This window comes from Pinus tabuliformis, chromosome 9, assembly GCF_031772625.1.
Source record: "Pinus tabuliformis cultivar Carrire ecotype Pingquan chromosome 9, CPIR1, whole genome shotgun sequence".
NCBI classification, from domain to species: domain Eukaryota; kingdom Viridiplantae; phylum Streptophyta; class Pinopsida; order Pinales; family Pinaceae; genus Pinus; species Pinus tabuliformis.
Window position 1 is genome coordinate 1442221212 of NC_142307.1, and position 26662 is coordinate 1442247873.

The 26662-nt window shown below is 42.0% G+C and overlaps 1 protein-coding gene across 4 annotated transcripts in view; it reads right to left on the reverse strand.

Annotated features, from left to right (window-relative positions):
• Nucleotides 1-26662, reverse strand: part of LOC149153988 (uncharacterized) — a 180696-nt gene that overhangs the window by 72677 nt on the left and 81357 nt on the right. For all 4 annotated transcript variants that reach the window (XM_089438697.1, XM_089438695.1, XM_089438696.1 and 1 more), the window contains exon 9: nucleotides 16579-16733. In XM_089438697.1, coding sequence (XP_089294823.1) covers nucleotides 16579-16733 — 155 coding nt within the window. The remainder of the gene's footprint in view (nucleotides 1-16578; nucleotides 16734-26662) is intronic.

The following is a 26662-nucleotide window of genomic DNA, read 5'->3' on the forward strand; positions in this document are numbered from 1 at the left end:
AGACAGGGAGTCAGGGGGTGTCAAGGGATCAGGAGGTGTGGCTTGCCTCGTCCGTGATAGCCTCAGGAGCAAAGTATCAGTAGTCGCGACCGATGAGTATGCCAGATTCATGTGGATTCAGATCAGAGCCAGAACATCACTGCCGAGAGACATTTATATCGCAGTCTGTTACTTCCCACCTATCTCGTCTTCCTACGCTATTCACAATAGCTCAGACGGAGACCCTTTTACAGACCTGTACTCTGACATCACCAGGTTTTTGACAGTGGGGGACGTCATTCTCACGGGAGACTTCAACGCCCGAACCAAAGATCTTCGAATCCCTATGCATGATAGAACAGAGGATATATTTTGCACTCGAGGGATTGACCCGATCACAATTGGCATGCACTGGACCTCCAAGGATCACTTGGGACCCATCACAACCTATGGGAAATATCTTCTACAGTTGGGAGAATCTCATGCGTTGGTAATTCTGAACAGCCTACCATGTTTCCCATCCTCGCACTTCTTTACTTGCAGACCATTTGGAGGAGGGGCAAGTGTGGTTGACTATGCTATTGCAAACCCGAATCTCCTTCCTTACATCAAAAATTTCTCGATCACCCCCATCCCCCTCGCAGATCATGCACTCCTCTCATTCTCATTGCAGTTTGACCTCTCGAATCCACCCCTACTCTTCCCCGCAGCCCTCCCAGAACCACCTTCTGATTTGAGGAGGGTGACCCCAATCTCTTCTCCTCTATCCTTAGGTAAACTCTCCCATCAAAGTCCCAGTTCACCTCCCTCAGCTCCGCCAAGGGCAAATACCAGTGTCTCTCATATGCAATCTGGAAAGCTGCACTCCAATCCTTCCCCTTCTCTACCCATTCTGTCACCACCTCTCACAAACCAGGAAATTGCCCTATGAACAACTGGTATGACCAAGAACGCAAGTCTATGCATCAGGACCTCCGACACGCCTTCCAGAACTCTTTACCTACATACCTTTGTTCAGCTTACCATCGCCTCCTTTGCCGCAAGAAGCGCCTTTTCATTGCCCATAGGAGACAGGTTCTTTCTACTCTCCTCCTTCGCTCCCCTAAAGATTTCTGGGGGACCATCCTTTCCCGATACTCTCCTAGCCCAATCGACCTTGATCCTGCATCTATGTTCTCTCACACCTCCCAACTATATGACATAACTGGGCAGCCCCTGATTCGGGTTACTCCCCCCCCTCCTGCCACCTCTTCTTCGACAAAGATATCAGGGAGGCAATTTGGACAATGAATAGCAGCAGGGCAGCAAACGAAGAAGGCTTCTAGGCAAAATTCTTCAAGCATGGACTTCACCCCCTAATAGGATATCTGGTGGACCTTTTCAACCAGGTGGTTCGAGATGGATTTCCGGATAGCTGGTCACACCACATTATCTACCCGATCCACAAGTCAGGGCCTACTTCTGATCCCAACAATTACAGGACAATCATGGTTGGGCACACATTCTCCATTTTATATGCCACAGTACTCCACAGGAAACTCTCCCACTTTCTTGAGCAGAGACAACTCAAAGCCAAGGGCCAAGCAGGTTTCCGCCCACGCCACCAGAGGATCGACCACATCCTTACTCTTCGAGCCGTGATCGAGGAGGCCAGGCATCGATCCTTTAAAGTGTACTGCTTCTTTGTAAACTTTCGGAAGGCCTTTGACTCAGTTCCAAGGGAAGATCTTTTCCATAGGCTAAGAGGGATTGGTATTTCCTCGACTCTCCTTAATGCTATCATGCGTCTCTATGAGGTCGTCCTTGGTCGTCTCCATACAGTCGGAGGAATGTCGGATTTCATCCGAAGCACCATTGGATTCAAGCAAGTATGCCCCCCTCACCTACTTTATTCGAGATATATATCGATGAGCTTGAGTCTTTCCTCCGAGAGCATATCCAGGATACAGATGGATGTGTTCTTCACCAGGTCCTAATTTCCATCCTCCTTTTTGCAGACGATATGGCCCTCATTGCCTCCTCCCAAGAAGGCCTCCAGAGATAGCTGGATGCACTTGCAACCTTTTGTGACCGGAGGCATCTAACTTTAAACATGGGTAAAACCAAAGTGATTATCTTTAATGGAGTCAAGAAAACCTCGGATTTCCACTTCCTATTTAAAGGAGAAGAGATCGAGATTGTCAGCACCTATACATATTTGGGAGTTCAGTTTTCAGGGCCTCGCTTCAGCCTGCGGCCAGCCCTTCAGCCTCAGATCAACAAAGGGTATGGCTCCCTAGCCCTTCTGGAGAGGCAGTGTTTCCAACACCATTTCCAAGACATCTCGTCCAAAATGAGCATCATGGACACTTTGATTTGCCCCACAGTGCTTTACGGCTCAGAGATTTGGGGTCCCTGTCTCCTAGAGTCAAATTGGGCTTCAGTGGAGCGAGTCCAGACCCTCCTTTTGCATCGTTTCATCCGATGCAAGCAGACAGTTCCCCAACACATCATTCTAGCTATGTTGGGGCCCAGCCTTTCCGTCTAGAGGTAATTTTCAGGTTAGTGTCCCTCCTGCAAAGACTTTGAGGCCTAGCAGACACGAGGAAGGGTCATGACAAATAGCCATATTTAGCTTATTGCTCCTCGGAGCACATCGCCCGTATGCAGACAGGACGATCCAAATGTTGGTACACCGGTGTGACAGAGATTCTAGAGGCTTCAGGAATCCAAATTGACCGCCTCCCTCCTTTTTAGTACTCTTTGAATGCTCTTGGCCACCTTCTTCCCAATCAGCAAGAGCTGAATAAAATCATTAAGGAGGATATTTATAGACGATACATTCAGACTACATGGACCAATCCTCCCAATGGGTTGCGCCCAAAAATGGCCTTCTACGCGGAGCACTGCCTAGAGATCAGGGATGGGCTCATCATCATACCTCAATACACGTTCTAGCATTGGATGCATGCCCTTAGAATACCCCTCGGGCAGTTCAAAGTTGGATCTCATAGACTTCGGGTGGAAACAAATCACCACATCGATAGGGCAGATAGGATCTACCAGCTATGTCACTTAGAGGAGATAGAAACAGAGACACATTTCATCTTCGGATGCCCTGCGTACTACGAGATCTGAGGTCGTTTCCATTGTCTCTTCAGGTCCTCTCAGAGCTTGTCCAGCTTCCTCAGATATGTTGATCCGAGATGCCTAGCACTTTATCTCCAAGAGGCCTTCAGATTTCGGGCTCGTTTTCTTCAACCTCCCACTAGATCAGAGACTACGCAGAAGATCACGGACTTCTTTAGGACACTACCCTCAGCACGGGGCACAAAAAGAACCATGGACCATCCCACTGACACTGAAAACAGATCAGTGCGGTCCCAGAGGGGCCGACCCACCAGACTGCATCGGTGCTCCTGGATTAGTTCCACCCCTAGGAGGCGCCTTAGAACTTCTAGGCGACATCATCGACAGCCCAGTATATCTACAAGACAACAGACTTTGACAAGCTTCCCTCAGTTTTCTTCTCTCGACCTCGGATGTTAGGAGTAGGGAATAGACAGGAGATCCTTCCCCCCCCCTCTTCTTCTTCTTCTTTTTCATCTCTGCTTCATCGCAGCGCTCTATTTCGAAGCCGAGAGCTCCTTGCTTCTTCATTTACATTTTAGATGTATTTCCTGCTTTTTAAAAGAAATGTTAAAGGGGACCGTTTGGTCCACCGACTTGCATGATGTAATCATTGTAACCGACAGTCCCGTTGACCTACCATGGTCATTTGTTGGACATTAATAAAATTATCTTATCTTATAACTCATCCTTAACTCCTATAAATTAGGGAGAACATATACATGTCTTCTAAAAGACTTCCAATTCGAATTTCCTAAATTAATTATTTTCAAATTGCTATGAGAAAAGAATTCTATTTTAATTCACAGTTTAATTCAAGGACAAATTAAATTGGAATTTCTTGTTGCCATTTCTCAACAATTTGGGAGGTTTCCATCCGGCAATAGAGTCCCTCGAAGTGTTCTTCAAAACAAGATTTATCAGCCCTTCATTAAGCAACTCTAAACTCTACTTGAGGTGAATATTTCATAATCTAGGGGACAAAATCATCACCAATGGTGTCCAAAGTGGCCATGTTAAAATCACAAAGAAGGCCACATATACTTGGTGCCTTGTTAGTCTACATGGAAGCTAATGAAGCATAAAGATACTACCCTCAAAAAAATTATCCAATTTGTCCTAATCACCTTGGGGAACAAACTTGCAACAACCACCCCATCTATTCTAGAATATTCTAAAAGATATTCTAAAAATGAGAACTAAACATGTAAAAATGAGAACTAAACATGCATCTGACATAAAAGAGGTCCTCTACAAGAGTACCTATTACCCACCAAAAGTGGGCGACCCCATAAGAGAAATTTTCTCCTAGATTGGTCTTCAACCGGTAGCCCCTGACAGCCACCAGTGTAAACAATATATAGTGCCATTTGATCTCCGCTCATTAAGCCAATCATGTGTCCCCTCACCCGTCTGTTGAGAGCATATGTTTGAAGTTGGGCAGTCCATTCCTAAAAGTATGTTTTTCATTGTGTTATCGGGTGCTTATGCTTGTTTTTCCTTGGGCACTTTGGGCATGGATTATTGGGTGACATGGAAAAAAAAGGGATTTGAATGTAGTTTTGTTCCCTCGCCTTAAATGGAGGGTTAATCCTCAATCCTAGTCACGTGGGATCTCCCCCACTGGCTTATAGCTTCAAGAAGGGCACTACTCGAGAAACCCTGATTTTTGTAGTGTGTTTTCGTTTTCCCATTTCACATATTTCACTCCCCTCCACACATTACAAGCCTTATTTCATCATCTTCCCTCTCTGGGTCCACATGATCACTGGGTCCAAAAGGCACTGGTACACCCATTCTCCTTGTCCACATGTTTGGGTCGGTCCTGGAAATGTTGCTCCAGAGGTTGATGCAACTAAAAAAAAAGATTAAAAGCATATCATGGCCACAAGAAAGAAACAAAAGAAAATATTATAAAATGCAAAAGACGGTTGGGACATTATATTAGTATGTGGGCAAAAGCCAAACATGAGCTCTACCTCTTCATTATGGCCATAGCCCTAGTTCCTAATGCCCCATGAGTGTCCCCCACATCATTAAGGAACATATGCACATATCAAAACCTAGTGGGCAATCAACTACCCCACCTTACGGGGGTAATAATTGCTTATATCATACACAGCATGTTCTCATCTCCTGGAACCCTGAGCAGTAACAAGAAAAAGAAATCAAAAAAAGGCAAAATGCAAATGAAGAAGGGTGGAAAAGCAAAGGTCGAGGTAACTCATGTATCCATGATTTCTCCCTCCTACATCTATAGACCAAAATATGTGGGCATCCCTCATCATTACCATCCTTGAACCCACGCCATTTGGCTTTGAGACCCCTTCGTCCCTTTCCATCTCATCATTATTCACATGACCCCTATAATTTGAAGGATGTAGCTTGAACATGTCTTTCCTTTTAGGGGTACACATAATAGGGTTGTTTATTAGCCACTCCTACCTAGGGAGGTAACACTATTACAAGCTTAAAACCCCAAATTTGGAAGTGAAACCCACTATGAACTCTCAATGTTCCCTTGATTAACAAGCTCGGTTCACTTAGATGCACAAAGGAATTAGTGTACCTAATGGTGAGGAAGCACATTGGATCATGTAACTGGCAAGTGGTTTCATCATGGGTTGGGCAACTTAAATGGGGACCAAGCCCACTAGAGGATCATATTGACACCCCTAGGGGATCCGTTGAGAGTCGTGGGACTCCATCATGTGTTAGAGCATGATTTCATGCCATGGGCACCCTCAACACCTTCAGCACTTTGTTCATTGACCCATATTATTCGCGAGATGGTGTACTTGGACCAGCGGCTTAACATGATCATGGCAACAGATCCAAAGCCCAAAGGAGGTTTGTCTCACGTTTGAGACTTATGAGGGAAGGCACCATCATCTAAGACCTCATTTGGAGCAGTTTACAGGCTTACCTTTCATCAAGAGACCCATGAGACCATCATTTGTGCCCCAAACCTGCCATGGGGCACCACCTGATGATTTGCATGGAAAATTAGGGGCCATCACCTAATTCATCTTTATTGGGTCCAACTCTCGTAGCATGGCACTTAGAGGACAAAATGTGGCCCTCAAAATGCCCTAAATCATCATGACATCATCAATTGGGCTTGCACATGGATGGCTTATTCATAACTTGTGAAAGCTACTTGGTCAGCTTCTGACCAAAGCTTGTTCTTAGCACGTTATTTTATAATTTTGGGGGCTTATTAGGTTAATTTGATTTAGAGAGACTCATATAAATAGAAGTGAGCCTCATTTGTGAGAACTCATCATCATCACTTGCATTCTTCTCTTGTAAAAGAACTCGCATTTTTTCTTTGGATGTTAATGGAGTATCTTGGATGCACTATGATATTTGGAGTTGATTTTTGATCTTGTCTTAGAGCTACTTAAATATGGATGGATATATTGCATGATTATCTTGCAAGTTCTTTTGTTGATGAAATCTTTCTCTTGAAAATGTCTAATGTATGTAATTACTACAATTAATGTAAATGCTATTATGCCCTAATTTTGTTGAAGAATTTTTTTGGAAGCTATTTGGTTAGCTCTTACATATGTTCCTCATGATATAACATGCAATGAATGTTCCTAGTGATGAATGTTATTTTTCTTCATGAAAATCCATATACTAATAGTAGATAATTGATGAAGGTTGGTGGAAATCAACTTTCGACCTCCTAGAGGACAAATTTGGCCAATCTAACGCATATAGGACTCCATAGACCAAAGGACTAGGCACTAGCCCAAGGATTTTAGTGATCAAACTTCTCTTTCTCTGTATTTTCTCCTCCTAAATTTCAGTCCTCCAAATGTACGGCGGGAATCTAAGGCTTGCAGCAAAATTTTAAGGAGGTGAATTCTCAGGAATCTGAGGGTCCAGACTCCAAACATCAAGCTCAAGGCCTAGGCTACCTATAATCCAATTTTGATGGGCATCTGCCAAGTTTCATCCATAAAATCTCTTGCCCTAGGTGCTACTCTATGAGGGAAAACCTACGTCTTTCTCTCTCACCTTGGGAACTTTCTTGAGCGGTTTATGAGCATAGTATTCGTTGGAATAAACCATAAGAAACCCTTTATCCTCCCTTGCCTTGACCTAGTGAGTATGTACCTTTGAAGTATTTCTTCCCACAATTATTCATAAAACCCTAGGTATAATGCACGCCTTTCCTAGGTCTCTCAAGGGAAGCAAAGAGCCTTTTAAAAGTGTTAAAACATCACATTGAGCTTCTTTGAGAGGTGCTATCCCATCTCCCGAAGTCTTGACCTTAGGCATACCTATTATGATTACAAATTTCAAACCCTAGCTGTTGATCTTCTCACCCCAAGGTCTTTCTTAGAGAGCGTGTTAGGTTCTTTGAAGCATTGAGACTTTATTGTAACTCTCCCAATGGGCTTTGTGAAATCACTTCATACCTAGTTATTGCAATATCCATTTCAAGTGATTTCCTTCCTACTAGGACTCCTCCCATCAATGAAAGCCTGTAAAGAGCAAAGACCTTGACTGAGTTGACAGTGGATCATTGTCCCATTGTTGTCACTTAGTCTAGTAGTTGTCCCTTAGGTTTCCTTTCCTTATGGCCCTGTGAGATTGTGTAGTAACATTTTTGGCAATGTTGTCGCGGAAGAAGAGAGTCTACCTTTATAAAGCCTTTACCTTATTCCCTAACAACAATATATATATATACTATTATTTGGCAACTCCATTAGAAGAATGGAGCCCTTGTTCTTCATTTAACCTCAAAGTCAATGCTTGTAGGATGAAGAAAGCATCTCTCAAGGAATTTTTGAATTCACCCTAGTGACTCCTACATGATTGATATGTGTAACCTAATAGGATGTCTTACCTTGATGAAATCCCCACCTTTGACATTGCTAGCATTCCTAGGTACCCAAAACGTCTCACCTTACGCACAATATTGGGGGTGCCCAAGCTTGATGGTGATTCATCTCCTACTATTGATCATGTGACAAGATTTGCTAAATATACCACAAAAGTTGGTGTTGTTCATCATGATGTGCTCATAAGTTCCCTTCAAGGTCATGACTGATGGTTGTATAATTGCAAGCCTAGGAGTATTTCATCAATTGAAGCATTCTTTGATAACTTTTTGGAGCATTATCGAACTAAGGACCAGGCTTGCCCTTCATTAGATATTGATTTTGAAGAGGAATCCTTCACTGAGCATAACGAGGATCATGAGGAAGAAAAGGATCCCTTTCTAGATCATCAAGATGAGATCATTGATGGAGACATTAAGGGAGATCTTAAATGGAAGCAAGCTAAGGAGTTTGATGAAGAAGGTTCCTTAGCAAGTAAAATTGAAGATAGCCCCACCTTTTTCAAGGACGTTATCTCTGACATTGTACATATCAGAGACCTTGAGAAGAACAACCCCATTAACCCCTTCGACATTAGTGATTTACTGCATATTCAAGAAGGGAAGTGGGAGATCATGGGCCATCATTTCAACAAATATCCTTATCTATGACACCGATGAAGAAGGGGAATTTGTGTTAAGTGAGGTTGAGGCTAGCCCTGTTTCTGTCAAGGATATTATTCTTAATGATACGCGTTTTGAGCCCCTTGAAGAGCAAGGTGATCCCATGGCTCCTTTGAGAATTGACATTGAAGATTACTTGCATGTTGTAGAAGGGAAATGGGAGATTGTTAGCTACCGCTTTGACAAAGACCCCATTTATGATGTTGATGATGAACCTGATAAGGATCTTGATTTGCCTTGTATTCCATGTCATCAAGAAACATTGATCACTTTTGAGCAATCCTTGGGCATTAGTGTTAAAAATGATGAACACACGATGATCGCCCCTTTTCAACATGATCTTTGCAATAGGCAACCTAATTGGTGTAATTCCCCTTGCTTGCCTTATTTTCGCTCCTATATTTCTCAAAGAGAGCATGAGGATATAAAAGTGAACTTCATGAATAAAAGAACCTATGAGAAAAGGTATGGGGTTTGATCATTGACTTCTTCATATTCTCGATTGAAGGAAAAATTTGCTACTGCAAGCCCGACTCATATTCCCTTGCTTTGTCCATTGTTCCTTTACATGATTCGTGGTCAAGCATATTATTCTTAATGATACGCCTTTTGAGCCCCTTGAAGAGCAAGGTGATCCCATGGCTCCTTTGAGAATTGATATTGAAGATTACTTGCATGTTGTAGAAGGGAAATGGGATATTGTTAGCTACCGCTTTGACAAAGACCCCATTTATGATGTTGATTGAACCTAATAAGGATCTTTATTTGTCATGTATTCCATGTCATCAAGAAACATTGATCACTTTTGAGCAATCCTTGGGCCTTAGTGTTAAAAATGATGAACACACGATGATCTCCCCTTTTCAAACGAGCTGCCAAATTATCCTCCCAAAGATGAAACAACCTCCAAACTTGCTCCAAGATGAGAAACAACCTCCAGAGTCCAAACCAGCTCCAAGATGAGAAACAACCTCCAAACTTGCTCTGTTAGACTGCTGCTGCAAAACCCAGGGTTGTTGCAGAAATCTCCAAGCCCACATTTGTTCACAAAAAACTCAAAATGACAAGTGTGAGCCAAATAGGAGGGAAGAGCAGTTTTAAAGGTTAAAGGGGCTGATTTTGGGGGCTAACAACCCCTAATTTCCTCCAAAACTTCTTTAGAAAACCACGATGGGTCCCTTTCCAGCACCACAAGTGTCACGCCCCCAAGCCGAAGGTAGTCTTTCAACCACTCTTAGCGAGGTGTGGCACCGCCGAACACTTTCTTTTCACCAATACTTATGTTCATGGACTACGCCTAAACACTTGTCCTACTTAGTTTGTGTTTCTCAACCAAGTAATTATTATGTTTCCTTTATACCAATGAACACCCATACACATTCATTATCATCAGCAATTATACATGAAGAACACAATTGCGCAGTATAAAGGGAGGGGCAGCTCCCTGAACAATGAGTCTGCCCGAATACAATATATTATATAATGTTTACAAAGCTTTACAAGTATACTTGGGAACACCAAGTTTCATACTTAGCCAAATTTTACATCAAGGCCACACCTTTGTGTGCCAACCAAGTTCCTTTTCCGAGTTGGGCGGGCGCGCCCTCACACGGACCGCCAACCGCACTCCTCAACTGAATTTCGTTCACCTTGCACGACGGACGTGCGACCTCACACGAGTCACCCTTCGTTTGCTTCTACACGGTGGGCGGGCAACCTCACCTGAGTCCCCGTTCACCACCTCCGCGTTTAGCCTTGCACGACGGGCGGGCGCTCACCCGAGTCACCCGTGTCAAGTTCGGCGCCTTCACCTGCACCCTTAACCGATAACCGAAACCGTGCGATGTTTTACCGTGTATGCCTGCCCAAGAACGGGCGCATTACGACCTGCGCCTCCCTTGCTGCGGCTTCACCTCTAACTCGCACTTTTCCTTGTCATCGTGCACTCCTCACTTGCATTACTCGTTGAATGCTTGAGTTCGAATGCTTGCCTCTTCGTTCCAAAACTCCTCCATATATATATGATGCGTTGGGCAAGTCGAGCTGCCCAAGCCGACTTGCCAATGCCCTACATTCCTTCGCAAATACGCCCTCCAACATAGGTCAGCCTTCGTTCGTTTGCTTTTGTATGTAGGTCAGCTGTGGGTGTGTCCAAATGCTCCCCATGCTATATAAATCATCGCTCCTCCTCCTCATGTGCTTTACACTTATGTCATGGAGCTACACCTCGTTCAAGTTTCCAACTTGTCGTTCACCAACAAGCCTTCACACTTCGTCCATGTTCACTCGCTCGTTTGCCAACAAACTCGTCGCACGTCTCGGCGGTGATGCCTTTGGACCGCAGGTCCTTACATCCTCCCACACTTGAAATCATTGTCGTCCTCGACAATATCTCATCCCGGCAACCACCTGTCACCAAGATATCCATACCAAGGCATATACTCCATCGATATGTCATATATCAGAAGATCATCTCAATCCATGATCATCAATCACCCTGTCACAATCTCCACATGCTGCTCCCCATCGTGGAAGGTTGGCCCCTCCATCTCAAGCTACATGCCCACTGCAACATATTGTGTCGATCTCATCATGTGTCGTCCTCGTGTGAACTGCTGCCATGATACTCCAACAAATGCTAACACATCTTTGTACATGTCGGCCCCCATGTTTGAACTAGTTGGGTAGCTAATCCAACTGTCACGCTCAAACCATGAGAATGCACATCCTCATGCCACCATCAGTTGTTTCTCTGAACATCCCGTCACATCATCAACTCGATCAAGAATCCATCTCCATATAAGTGTAAGCCATGCTCAGGTCCATGAAGTAATCTCCATCTCATCTGCAACATGTTGTCCATGATGTTTAGTGTCAATGTGCTGCATGAAATCAACCGCATCTATCCCAACATCATCCATCTGCAAAACATCCATCTCCTCAAGGTGAAGAGATCCTCAAACTCCAACTCTCTCGATGTGCCACATCCAGGTCCATGAAGCTACCTCCATCACATCTGTAACGTGCCATCCCTCAAGTCTACCATAGAAACAAGTATACACTTGTCTCATCTATCCATGTGCTGCCCATGATCATAGATCAATCAGCTCCCATGTGTCAAAGTGGTTAACTCTCGGCTCAACCCATGCCCGAGTGTTGCCACCAAAGCATCATCATCATCATAACTCCATCACTTCAAAGTGTCTCATATCGATCCTCCTCATCAAGTCACTCTTTCAAGCCATACCCATACATGTACTTGAAAGTATGCATCCCATTCTGCATCAAAGTCTCTGACCGCAGCTCCTCAATGCATCAGATCCTCAAAGTCCACCATATATGAAGTCCCCAAAAGTCACAACATTCTCATGCCATCATGAGCTCCATGAGTCATCTCCAACCAACATCTCAGCAAGCATGCAAGTCTCGGCCCAAAGGTCTCTACAAGATGCCTCAGCTCTCCATGTAGTAGGAATGCTCCATAGTCTGCTCACAACTCCATCCAAGTCCATGGCCTTGTTGTACAAGAGTGCACAACCTTTCCATCGACTCATACATAAAACATCTCTATGTCACACCAGCAAATCCACCTACACAACATCTCTGGCTTGGCACTCCTCATTGGATGCCCATAAGTGACACCTCTACAAGTGCTCCTGCATAATGTCCCTGCATAAGACTGCCATGCTCCATGTCTCCAACCTAGTGTCCATGACTAAGTTGCCCATGTAGTCCAACCAAGTAGACCCATCACAACAATCGGTCATCCTCATCCAACTCTACAATATTTGGTCTAATGAACTTAGTCACCCAACCATATCATCGTCATCACGAGTCCCTTCCATCATAGCTCCCCCACTAAAGGTTCCACCAAGACTATCTCTTGGTCTCGGCCATGAGAAATCCACCCAAGTATCATCATACCTCAAGTGTGTGCCCTTCTCCAATATGTCCATGAGTCATGCCGGGCACTTAGCCAATTCTCCATGTGGCTAAAGCATGACCCAATCCTCCGCAATGATCATCATGTTCCTCCCTTGTCACAGGCCTTTGCACCTTCTATCATAAGGTCACAAACAACCCCAACAAGTCTTGCAATAGTCAACAATCCTTGCTTCTCCATACAAGGTCTCATCATAGACATCCATGGTAAGATGCTCCCTTGCATCGGCAAACTGCTTTTGCTCTTCCCTGCATACGATTCATTTACCAAATGCTCAAGTGAAACACAAGTATCAATAGTACTAACATCATCATCAGGAGGCTCCTCCATGTGAGTATCCTCATCCATCCATGCCTGCAAACTGCACGATTCTGGTCCAACTTGATCAATCTTAAGTTCATCCTCCATCGTTGTTATGTCTGCAACGTCCTCAATCATCACGACTTCTTCTTCCTTGTCAGCACAATCTACAACTTCATCTTGCTCCATTGTCCAACCAAGTTGAAGAAGTTTGTCTTCAACATTCTTTTCCAAGACTTCAATTTCTCTCGAATCCAGGGATTCTCTTTTTTCATCCGCTTCAACCTGTATAAGGTAAGCAAGAGCTTCCCTTTGCATTCTTCCAACCCTGCCATGCCTTGTCGTTCAACTTGGCCCAAGCATAATGCTTCACCTCCGCTAAACCTGTTTCACCATTCACCAGCTTCACCAAGTTCCCCGCAATCATGAATGTTCCACTCATATGTGAAACCAGCTTCCTTCATCTGCAAGTATCTGCTTCCACTGTCATTAACTATCAAGCTTCTTCAACCCTGAATCAGCTTCAATACCATCTGTATTTCGCCACTAGCAACCCTACTCTGATACCAACTGTCATGCCCCCAGGCCGGCGGTAGTCTTTCAACCGCTCTTGGCGAGGTGCGGCACCACCAAACACTTTCTTTTCACCAATAGTTATGTACATGGACTACACCTAACCACTTGTCCTACTTAGTTTGTGTTTCTCAACCAAGTAATTATTATGTTTCCTTTATACCAATGAACACCCATACACATTCATTATCATCAGCGATTATACATGAAGAACACAATTGCGCAGTATAAAGGGAGGAGCAACTCCCTAAACAATGAGTCTGGTCGAATGCAATAAATTATATAATGTTTACAAAGCTTTACAAGTATACTTGGGAACACCAAGTTTCATACTTAGCCAAATTTACATCAAGGTCACACCTTCGTGCGCCAACCAAGTTCCTTGTTCAAGTTGGGCAGGCGCGCCCTCACACGGACTGCCAACCGCACTCCTCAACCGAACTTCGTTCACCTTGCACGACGGGCGGGCGACCTCACCTGAGTCACCCTTCGTTTGCTTCTACATGGCAAGCTGGTGACCTCACCCGAGTCCCCGTTCACCACCTCCGCGTTTAGCACTTGCACAAAGGGCGAGCCCTCACCCGAGTCACTCGAGACACCCGTGTCAAGTCCGGCACCTTCACCCACGCCCTTAACCGATAACCGAAACCCATGCGATGTTTTACCGTGTATGCCTGCCCAAGAACGAGCACATTACGACCTGCGCCTCCCTTGCTGTGGCTTCACCCCTAACTCGCACTTTTCCTTGTAATCGTGCACTCCTCACTCGCATTACTTGTTGAATGCTTAAGTTCGAATGCTTGCCTCTTCGTTCCAAAACTCCTCCATATATATATGATGCGTTGGGCATGTCGAGCTGCCCAAGCAGACTTGCCAATGCCCTACATTCCTTCGCAAATATGCCCTCCAACATAGGTCAGCCTTCGTTCGTTTGCTTTCGTATGTAGGTCAGCCGTGGGTGTGTCCAAACGCTCCCCACGCCATATAAATCATCGCTCCTCCTCCTCATGCGCTTTACACTTATGTCCTTCCCACATTTCGATCATGGAGCTGCACCTCGTTCAAGTTTCCAACTCGTCGTTCACCAACAAGCCTTCGCACTTCGTCCATGTTCACTCGCTCGTTTGCCAACAAGCTCGTCGCATGTCTTGGCGGTGATGCCTTTGGACCGCAGGTCCTTACAACAGGGGTCAAATAGCTAACTAGGCCAGTTGGCATCAAAACCAGCCAGTTAGGTCCGGTTTATACCAGATAGGTACAAACCACCTCTCCAGTCCGGTTCTTTTGGTAGTTCATTACCGAGCCTGATCCAACCAACCGGTTGACCAGTTCTGCTTCAGGCCAAATGATTTTTAAAAACTGCTTTGAACTTCAAAGATATGGCAAAAAAAATGAACATCAGATACTGCTAGGGAAAACAGACCTATCTATTGTTTTATGAGCCATGAAAAAAATAGAGAGAAAAGCAACATGCACTTTGAAAACCCTACATAGTTCTAGATAAAAACTAGTTAAGAGAGCGGAATTTTAAGAAATATCAGGGATTTGAAAATATGAAATCCATAAGTATCAATCCCCAGTCCAAGAAAGAAATCTTTGATGGCAATAAGAATGATTTTTTGGCCCTAATCAAATCAACTTTTGATGTTAAACTCCTTCGCTCTCAAAAAAATTGAAAGGTGACACTTTATGAGGGTTAATTAACTACCTACTGATTTTTTAGGTCACTATGGGATCTTTTTTCAAGAAATTGGGATTTATCCTCAACATTGCAATGTCACAGTTTTTTAAAACCATGCAAGTTTTTCTGCCAATTTCTCATTTCATATTTAGACTCAATTTTCACAATGTATCAATTTTTCACCAATTTTTTCATTTGTGCATCATACACACCATTCACAACTCAATAAATAAAAATATTAAAAGATAAAAAATAAAATGATAATTCATTTGATAAAAGCGAGCAAGAAAGTGGTCCAAAATGGAAAAGCACCCAAATTGGTTCGTGTCCAAATTGGTCCTTTACTTCAAACCTCCATGGCAAACCCTTGAATCTCCAAACACAACAATGTTCAAAGCTTGAGAATATCCCAACACCAATAATGAGCGGGGATTGTTTGTTGTTCATTTGTGTGCTTAGTAGACACTACAAGTCCCTTGTTGCCTCCAAAATATGTCAAATAGTTGAAAAAATGGTGGGGATTGTTTCCTATTATTGGGCCTAGGGTTAGGGTTTTCATTTGTTTGTTGCAATTCTTTATTTATTTCTTCATTTCCATAGAGGCCACTTTCAATCAATAATCACCATACCATGGGAACCAAAATAGGTGATAGATGCCCAAATGTCCCTACAACATCCCCAATTCTAAAAAGGGATCCCCCCAAGGACATGGGAATATTCCCAATGTCCCAAAGGTCCTCCCATTCCAAAAGAGGTGATCGCCTACCTAGTCATAAGTCCGTAGGGGTATGGGAACTCAATGGACAAGTCCTAGAGCAATGGAAAGCATTCTTCTGCAACAATGCTTAAGGCCCTCCTATCTTGATTAAGGTAATTTTTCTTCATGTTACTCATTCTTTAAGCATATTATAAGCATTCATTCAATTTGCATACAAAAATTGCAAGTTCTCCTTGTCTCAATCATCATCTAGATTTACAATATTTGTCCCAGAAAATTAAAGAATTTATCCTCAACTCATGACCATTACAACTACAATCCTTTTCCATGCTCTACTCTCTGAAGAAAACATATTATAAGACAAATTAGAATAATTCCTCGTGACTTCAAAGAAAATGGCATTCTTCTTACCGAGGAAGAATAAACTTAGAAAAGAAAAAACTCATGTTATAAGATATCCTATAAAATTGTTGACTTTTATTTAATGTCGTCAAAAGAAATGTGGTCAAATAAAAGAAACGCATAGTCCTGCAGAATATATTAGGAAAATTTGTGTGTTAAGCTACAACACTAAAACATTTAATAACAACCTTTATAACAGGGAATGCTAACACATTTAATCAAAATAAATGAAACTGACGTGTTCTCTTCTACATGACGCACTTACTTTCATAATTATGTCAAATTCTTTTGTTTAATGAAGAGCATCACTGTAATTATATTTATTTTTGTGTGTCAAAAAAGTATCAACTTACTTGGAAGGAATTTCGCAAGGAAGCAAACCCTTCAGATAGCTTTCTTCGTTTCGTATCATTTATAGGCACAACTAGGTCAAACGTCCTCTTGACGTTGCCAGCTGCAAGTGTTCTGTGATTAATTTCATTTGCTAACAGCATTCCATCTTTGCCACCTACAACATTAAAAATTGTATCGAAAAAAATGAAAAACTTAGCAATGACACCACTAATTGCCACAAAAAATACTTGTCAGTTTCTATAAAAGAAAGCCCAGGTTTCTAAATAGGAATGTAGTTCTACATACATGTGTGTGTGTGATGTATTTTGTTGTAATAATCACTTAACATCTCAATATAATAATTTATCTGATAACGTTGTTTATCTAGAACATATCCTTCTTAACAGAACATAGAACGATATCACATGACAATTAAATAAGCTAATATTTAGTATTTTCTACAAGGAAGGATATCACACTTTACCCAAACAGAAATTAACAAATTGGTAGTTATGCGAGGATCAACAACATTTCATAATAAAAAAGTAGAGGGTTGATTTATTTGTTTATCATATATATGATAATGGTTCGAGTTTTGTTTCTTGTTTCACATATTTTACTTCATAACAGATTTCCAGGAATTAAGGGATGACACATTCAATTTTTCAAAAGGATTTTGGATGTGATTTGCGTAGACCTTTTGTTGGCAGTGGAAGATGCCAGATACACGGAAGATCTTTTAGACTTTTTCCCTTTCAACTCCATTTTCATTGCCACTATTCCTAAAACTGATACCCCTCTGCAAATCCTTGTGCAATTTTGATTACAAAATCATTGCCAAAGACTAAAACCCATCTTTCCAATGCCAGTTCAAAAAACAGTTTGGTTTTTTTTGGATCAATTAATCACATGTACAAGAGAGGGAAGCAACTCATCAAATTTGTCACTTATGGCACTCACTCTAGATTGCAAAAACTAGACTTGTTAGCAATTACCTCACATTTAGGTGCCTATTAAATGTGAGACAAACTTTGGGTGCTATGGTGATAACTGACACATGGGGTGAATTGAGCATGGAGCACTGAAGGAGATTGTTCTTGACAGTTATTTTTGGTCATGGGTTTGGTACATTTTGCAATCCACGAAGCCATTTATCACATGGTTTAGTTTACAGATTCAGATCAACCAGTAATTGGGGAGGTGTATGAGCAGATGGATGACACGCTCAGGCAGATTAAAGACAATGCTCAGCCTAGAGATGACAATTTGTATAATCATATCCATGTAGAGGTTGAAAAATGGTGGGAAATGCTAAATATTCCACAACCTGCCTTAGCATATGTGCTCACACCTAAACACGTATCATGGCTTTCATCACCAGCACCTGCTGGAGGGTCCAAGAAAAACACATACCAAAATCCAAAGGTTCAAGCTGGTTATCTGAAAACATTAGACAAATTGGTCCTCGGTGACATGACATAGAGGAAATTGAGCCATTATATCCTTGGCAATGATTCCTTTGGGACCAACCACGCAATTAGAGACTGAGAGAATATAAATTCTCTCAAGTGATGGAACATGCATGGCAGTGCTACTCCACTGCTACAACATTGGGCAACACGCATGCTTTCACAAGTAGTGAACACTTCCTCATCAGAGAGGTGTTGGAGCACCTATAGAGTGCTCCAAAGCAGCGCAAGATAAGCACTCTCAGAAAATAGTTTGCTATCATGTCCAACATCATCATCATAAGATAAGTTAAGACAAGATAAGATAATTTTATTAACTTCCTCGGGTGACCACAAGAGTACGTCGATGGGACTAGAAGCTACATGCGGTGTAAATACAAGACATGTGGGAGAGCAAATTGTGAAAATTCCACAACTGGAATCCTATTGCAGCAACTGGAATTTATTTTTCTAATTGTTAATTATTTTAACAATTTATCTGTTATGGCAAATATCAAATAAATCAGACTGCAACCTTCACAAATAAAAACTGTGGAAATAATGGCGCTAGAAACTAAGAAAATACTAGCACACAAACACAATAAAGTTGACAGTGTCATTTTTGGACAAGAGTCCCCGGAAAAACCCAACTTTGGAAAACCGATGCAACCGCTGAAGGTTTTAATTTGCTATTATTAAGTAGAAGTGAAAATCTGAGTACAATCTAGATGCACAAACTGGCAATCCGCTACAGGAGAAACTAACCACAAAAATTAGTGAGACAAATTTTGTCTCACCCGGCACTGATCCAGCTCCAAAACTAGCTCTAAATGGGCTCCACGAAACCCTTTGTCAACCTCTACGTCAAGCCTACGCAGCCACTAGTAATCTCTGCCTCGAACTGTAATTGATCAAGTCGTTTGCCCAATCTAGCCTCTAAGAATGACTCATTGGTCCCTTCCAGAAGTTTTCCCAACCTCCAACAACTGAATCGATCCTCTGTCTGGCCAAATTGATCTACTGCCTCTGAAGCTTCTGCGCAACCTCACTGAGGAAACTCGACCCTCCTGTAGCTGACTCTCCGAATCTAGAAAATCTCCTCCGAACTCACTATCCCTGTCCCTCACTCATTGCTTCGATCTTTGGCTCTCCGACAACTGACCATTGCTACTCTGGAAATCTCTCAGTGAAGGAAATCGAACTTCTGGTGTTTTGGTGTGTCTCTGCCAAGTGCCCATCGACTTCCTCTTATAATCCATTGTTGGAGCACCAACGGCTAAGATTAAAACTTAATCAATGGCTAGGATCATCTCAGAGTCGATCTGTGTGAGTTTCTAGATGATTCACACCTTGACTTAATTAATTTTCATTAATTAACCAGTTTTCCTAAGTTTAGACTTAGAAAACATTAAAAAATTGGTTAATAATCTCATTAAGTCATCTCTAGATGGAATTTCTGGAAAAGTTTTTGGGTTTTGGAGATCTCTTGTATTCTAGTCTCTCCACCAAATTTTGTGGCTAGAACACGTTTGATGCTACAGAAACTTACACAAATATGACTCCATTGTAACTCCAAAGCTAACAAGACTAAAATATGACTAAATAAAACTAAAGTGAAATTAAAGTATAATTAGAGAATGTATAAATCGCATGAAGTGAACAAAATGAGAGATATGGAGTATGTCATTGTTGCATTGTGTAACTCCAAAGAAGCAAAAGGGGAGTTGAAGACGAGGCCAATGAAATCAGCATCTCGTGGATTTGATGGTCTATGACAAGGGAGGCGAGCAAGACAATCTCTCCCTATCTGGGTCATCTAGAACCATCAAGGAATCCAACTGTATGATCCTGGTGGGAGTAGAGGAGCGAGAGCTACTCCTAACATCTGAGGTTGAAGGGAAGAAGTTGTTGATTATTCTTTGTCTGTTGAGTTGTGGTTGGGAGGAGGTTTAGTGGGTGGGAGGCATATTGTGATGTCTTTGTCTCGAACCATTCCCTTTGACTCTCTGAGTATAGTTCGATTGAAGCATGGTATTGCATCTACGAGTCGATCTTAAAGATACTTGTCTGTCCATAGTAGAATAGACATGTAAAGCACTAGGGTGCTCCTCTACAAGAGCCACATCTCATCATGTCAATGTTATGATCGCACCTCCATACAAATATGCAGGGAACCATGAAGCAAGAGACCAGAACCATCATCAAGTGATTTGATCCATCCAAACATAGCACCAAAAAAAGATGTCACCACTACCATTTAAGCATCAAGTATACCATGAAGAGAAAACCATCCATTAAGATGAGCCACCCAGTGCTTTAAAAACCGGCCAATCTAAACCGATAACTGGTCAAACCGGCCAATTAGCTAGCCCACTGGGTCAAACCGGGAGAAAAACCTAGTTTGACCCTCCATTTCACCAAAAAAAGTGGACAAACTGGTCCTAACCGGCCGGTTCCATCCTAAACCAATCGGTTAGCTGCCACAGTCGCGGAGAACCCACGTAGCATTGTTTTCCAAGTGTTTAGGGTATTTTGGAGGGGGGGTAAGGGTTCTTTCCCTCCAAAAACACCCTCTCCAAGCCTTTAAAAGGCCCTTCTCCTCTCATTTGTCTCACACATCTTATTTGGAGTATTAGCGAGTGAGATTGGGAGCTTGGAGAGTGTTGAGTTTTTGCTAGAGTAGTGGAACAGCAAAGTGTTTAAACCAAGGATACTGCATGGGCTCATTGTGATATGATTGATGGCAAAATGATCTGCAAATATTGCCAAAAATCTATTGGAGGGGGTATTAACAAGTTCAAGCAACACTTGGTTGGGATAGGAGGCCATGTAAAGCCATGTGAAGCACCAAATGACTCAATAGGGCATATTAGGGCAGAATACCTTCAGAAGTTTGAGACTCAAGTCACTGAACAAATAGAGAAGTTTGTGACTCAAGCATTTGCAAAGTTTGGGAGTCGAGACTCAACCAACTGAGTTTTATCATGATGACTCATGAGAAGTTTCAAGTGATAATGTTGATCACTATTATCATATATGTAGACTTGTAGTAGGCCATTGGCCCCATAGTTTGTAGGCTTTGTTTTTGCACTCGAGGCCATTTAGAGCCTCATTTCTTATGTATTTTGTCGATGATATGTATTGCACTTGATTCCATTTTGATATATTCATCTTTACATGGTATATAAATGAGAAATCTTTGCATATTTTGTCTATTGGCTTGGAATCATGGGTTTAAATCTTAAAAATAGTTTTTTTCATTAAAAATTAATAATTTAATGTATTTTTTTAAAATCGGTTCGTTTAGACCTGACCAGTGCCAATTCGAAACCCGGTTCATTAGGTGGACCGGTCCAGTCACCGGTTTCGGTTTTTAAAACATTGGAGCCACCACACAAACTACCATCACCGAGATGAAGTATAGGAATCCACAACCATAGATATGCCCAACCAAGATGTACCATCTCCAAGCAAAAATGAAAAGTTACCCCTGAAAGTTTGTCATGTGATGAAAATAACACATTCACCATTCATGTAAACATAACGGGCAACAAGCCCTAAACAAAGTGTAAACACTTTCCAGCTTCTTTGATTATGTTGAATCTCTGTGTAAGGAAGCCTCAATGTCTCTATGTTGATTAGAATGAAACAGCCTCCCCTCTTTCTCTAGTCACAAAATGAAAAGGACAATTGTCCTAGGGCTTTGATTAGCCTTTGAGACTTAGAATGGCTTCATTGAGTAAGCTTGACCATCCTTGACAAGTTTGTACATTTCATCAATAGAATGATTCACCATCCATAGACATGGATTGCCAAAAATGATACACAAACATCCATGAAACAACTTTCAACTCTTCTACAATCTCAATCAATGTACATTTCAATTTCAAAGCATTTAACTTCAAAAGTTGTCAGAGCTTATGCAAACTATGAAAGTTACTCCATTAGCAAACACCCCAGTCCCTTGAACCAAAATTCCTATTACCCTCTTGGGGACCTTAAACATTCCTGGAAATAATTCCCTTTTCTTATACAAAGTTTCTAGCTTTGAGTTTTGAACTTGGGAATTTAGTAACTTTCTAAGCACTTAATGCATTGAACCCATCCGATATTGCATTTTTAAAATCTCCAAAATAGAAAAGTGCGCATTCAATGTAAGTCTAATCCACAAGTGTTTTGCAGGTACTAACAGTATTATGGGGACAAGAAAATGTGAACAGTGATACTATACATTCCAGATGAAAAATTGGCATGCAATTGCTATATCCAACATATGCAAGCATCTACATCTCTTTGAATGGAAAATGTGATTTTATTAAACATCCACAAAGGTCGATTGGTCTACATGGCCAAACACTTACATCTCAAGGTAGCTTTCCTCTAGAAAAGTGGGAACAACAAGATGCAGGAAAAAAAAAGAGAGTAGAGGAAGAGATATGGTAATGCATACGCAGGTTTCATCAGAGGTGTTGCTCTACTTATCTGGACCCAGAGAAAAGGGACGCATATTCTAGTTGGGTTGAATTGCAACATTATTTCCATGAGGAACATCTTATGGCTTCTGTTTCACCAACTGCTTTTTTATTCCATTTTAAACAGCTCTGGACACTTGCATATGTTGGAGATAACAATGTCATTTCTATTCTGCATTCAGAGTAGAAAATACTGCAGTTCATGTTTTTCCCTCTTTCCATGATAATATCAGTAACTGGTTATTTCTTTTGGATTGGACTTGAGACTGTACCTTTTGTACAAAATATTACATTAGTTGGACGTGAATGGAAGAAACAAAATGGATGGAAAATTGGAGGATTATGTGAAGGAAATGTGATAATGTCAACCTTAATGGAAGAGGCAAAGTAGATAACAAATAAATATCCCAATATCAATATTAGTTTTTCATTTTTTTTAATCTCTTTTGTATAAAATGTGATGTCCCACATAAGTTACAAACAACACATTTACAAGAAATTTGACTTGGTCATAACTAAGTGGCTGAGTGCAAGCTACAACTTGACCATGAGCACTTTCATTTTATGGGAGGTTGCACGAAAAGAGAGCCTTTCATCAAATAGATCATGAGTTTGTTGAGATTTGTATATGTTTTGTGGGCTAAGCACCCAAGACTGTGGGCTTTGCACCCAAGCATGTGGGTGTGAATCCGAGACGCGATTTGATGATGAGAGTGATCGGGATAATAGAGGACTTCAAGAGCAACCAGAGGCAATGAAAATCATCGAAATCCGAGCTCTACAAATGAAGATATTAATTTTTGAAGTTAGTGTGTGGGCTTGTGGTTTTGGTTGAGGTCGGCTAGGGCAATATTAGCCCTCAAGACAGTTGAACAAGCCCATCAAGGGAATTTGTCGAGGCCACATGAGAGGATATAAATTAGAGTCATATGTGAGGCATTTCATCACATCCAAGGTGCATCAATCATCAAGATTGATCTCTGAAATTGGCGGCGGTTCTGAGGCAAGAAAGAAGGTGGCAAAGGAGCCAAGTTTAGAGAAGTTTATCTCTGAGATTGGGGCCGAATTTATTGCAGGAGAGACCACAGATGTCTGAGGCCTGAAGTGGCCAGCAAAGGGCTAATTCCGGACTGTTTAGGGCAGCAAAATTATTGAGGATCAGACCGCAGTGTTAAGGTATGTTTTAGAGAGTGTTCTGCGCTATTTTGTGTAGTATGGCACTTCTGTTCAGGTCATAGAAAATGGATGCTACAGAAGAATGTTAGGGAGGTAGTTTGGAGGACATGGAGCCTAGTATGAGGCCCTCTCTCTAGGCCACATATGCCCAGGTCAAAGCGCAGTTGTGACAGGGGCTTCCTCCATGAGTTTGGGACAGATTTAGATTGCTGTTGGTACAGGATGACTGTAGGGTGCATTGAGGAGGAACCTCAAACCCTAGATCAATGATTGGGTGCCTAGAAATGGACAGCAGATGGAGCAGCTCAGTGGCTTAGGGCTGTTGGTCTGCCCTAACCAGTCTTCCAGAAGCACAGAAGTCAAGGACAGGAAGGCAGCAGCAGTATGTTGCAGATATCACCTTGTTGACGGTTGATTGCTAGAGGATGAGGTCCTAGGAATGGACAGTTTGTGAAGTTTGTTAGCATCCAAGTGGAAGGGTGAACATAGTGGTTGGACCCTAACCTGTGAGCAGATGCTACAGCAGTTTGTTCAGCCCAAATTTGTGCAATAGTTCCTATATTGTAGAACAAAGGGCAGCATTCTCAGAGCTATAGATCAGTCAAGTTTGGATGGTGTGTGAGCAGATCTGAAGGGTCCTTATTGGACAATGTATTGGATGCTCGTGAACTGTTGGAGGGCAGCATGAGAGTGGACCAAATGTGGGCCTAGATAAGGCAGAGTTAGAGCAGCCTAAAAACAACTTGGGAGGATTGTAGAGGCTTGCTTCAAGCCTGAAGAAGCAAGTCCCTTGAAGAACTAAGGGATTGTTAGCTGTGGGAGAAGAGGAGCTCATAGGTCTGATCAGCCAGGAGCAGTTTGAGTAGCCCTAGACTTTCCTTGTGGACAAGGGCATCTACAGCAAAAGGTGGGCAGTCCTCCTAGCCAGTGTTCATTGTGGGAGAAGAGCATCTTGCAGTGATAAGTGGCAGCCCTCCATGCCCTATGTTAGTCTTCATTGTAACAGCACGGGAAGACTATAGTGGGTTGAAGTCCCTGAGTAGTTGAGGAGCAGCAGTGGACAGATGAGAGTTGTTAACAACTCGACAAGAGTCTCGATATGCTGATGCGTTGAAGGACTAATGGTCAAGGAGAGAGCAGGTGGAGCCGAGTTCAGTGACCTAATGGAGTTCGTTCAATGATAGAGGCAGAGTTGTGTTGCTGCAGGTAGGGACTTGAAGGACCAGGAAGATGTGTACAGCGTCCGAACGAGAGGAGCTAAGAGAGCATGCTACAACGAAATGGTCAAAGTATCTTGTTCAAGATAGATTGGTGGTCATCACAACAGACACCAAGCCCTAGTTGTTGTATATCTTGTATCAGTGGGTGTATGAGGGCCATTACCCCTGGTACGAGAGCCCTAGATTGTTGTATTATCAGTTTTATTAATGTAACAAAGTTGAGTTATTGTTAAAATTGTAAGAAGTTGTCTATATTTTGAGCACTAGTTGATTTACTACTATATATTATTCCGTTGTGCAAAGTAGACTTGTGATGATACTTGGTCTGGTAGCATCAGTGATTTAAGATTCTATCCTAGACACTAATATCGTGGAAAATCAACAGAGTTGAGCGAAGCATGGAATTTTTCTAGGGAGCGATTATTGGAACAGAAGCATGACTTCGAAACTGTACAATTGCTTGACAACATTTATTGATCGATGATAAAAATGGATGTTTGACCTTAAACTTAAAAAATTGATAGGGGAGAATGACTATTTCTTATAAGTGATACAGACACAATGAATGGTTTAGTTTCACAACTGCCTTGAAAAATATAGGTAATATTGATAATTTACATATTATCATTGTCTAAGTGACACAATGAAAGGCTACAACATGAACCATCAACAAGGGTGAGTTATTTTTTAACAGTGTACAACGGTATAACTATCATAGAATGTAAAACAATGAAATGATAGGAACATGATGGACCAAGTGTGGGCCTAGATAAGGCAGAGTTGGAGCATCCTAAAGAACAACTTGGGAGGATTGTAGAGGCTTGCTCCAAGCCCAAAGAAACAATTCCTTTGAAGAATTAAGTGATTGTTAGATGTGGCAGAAGAAAAGTTAATAGGTCTGATCAGCCAGGAGCAATTTGAGTAGCCCTAGATTTGCCCTGTGGGGAAAGACATCTACATTGTGGGAGAACGACATCTTGCAGTGATAGGTGGCAGCCCTCCATGCCCTATGTTAGTTTTCATTGGAGCAACACAGAAAGACTATAGTGGGTTGAAGTCCCTAAGTAGTTGAGGAGCAGCATTAGGCATATGAGAGTTGTTCACAAACGGAGTTGTGAACAACTCAACAGGAGTCTTGATGTGTTGATGCATTGAAGGACTAACGGTCAATGTGAGAGTAGAGTCGAGTTCAGTGACCTAATGGAGTTGGTTCATTAATAGAGGCAGAGTTATGTTTCTACAGGGTACGACAGAGAGGAGTTGAGAGAGCACACTACAACTAGATTGTCAAAGTATCTTGTTCATGGTAAATTGGTGGTCATCATGACAAACACCAAGCTCTAGTTGTTGTATATGTCGTATCAGTGGATGTATGGGGGGCATTATCCCTAGTGCGGAAGCCCTAGATTGTTGTGTTATCAACTTTATTAATATAACAAAGTTGGGTTATTGTAAAAATTGTAAAATATTGACTATATTTTGAGCACTAGTAGATTTACTGCTATATATTATTACGCTGTGCAAAGTAGACTTGTTGTGGTACTTGGTTTGGTAGTGTCTCTGATTTAAGATTCTATCCTAGACACCAATACCGTGGAAAATCAACAAAGTTACCTAAGCACACCATTTTTCTAGAGAGCGATTATTGCAGCAAAAGCATGACTTCTAAACTATACAATTCCTTGACAACAATTATGGATTGATGATAAAAATGGATGCTTGATCTTAAACTTAAAAAATTGATAGGGGAGAATGACGATTTCTCAAGAGTGATACAGACACAACTGA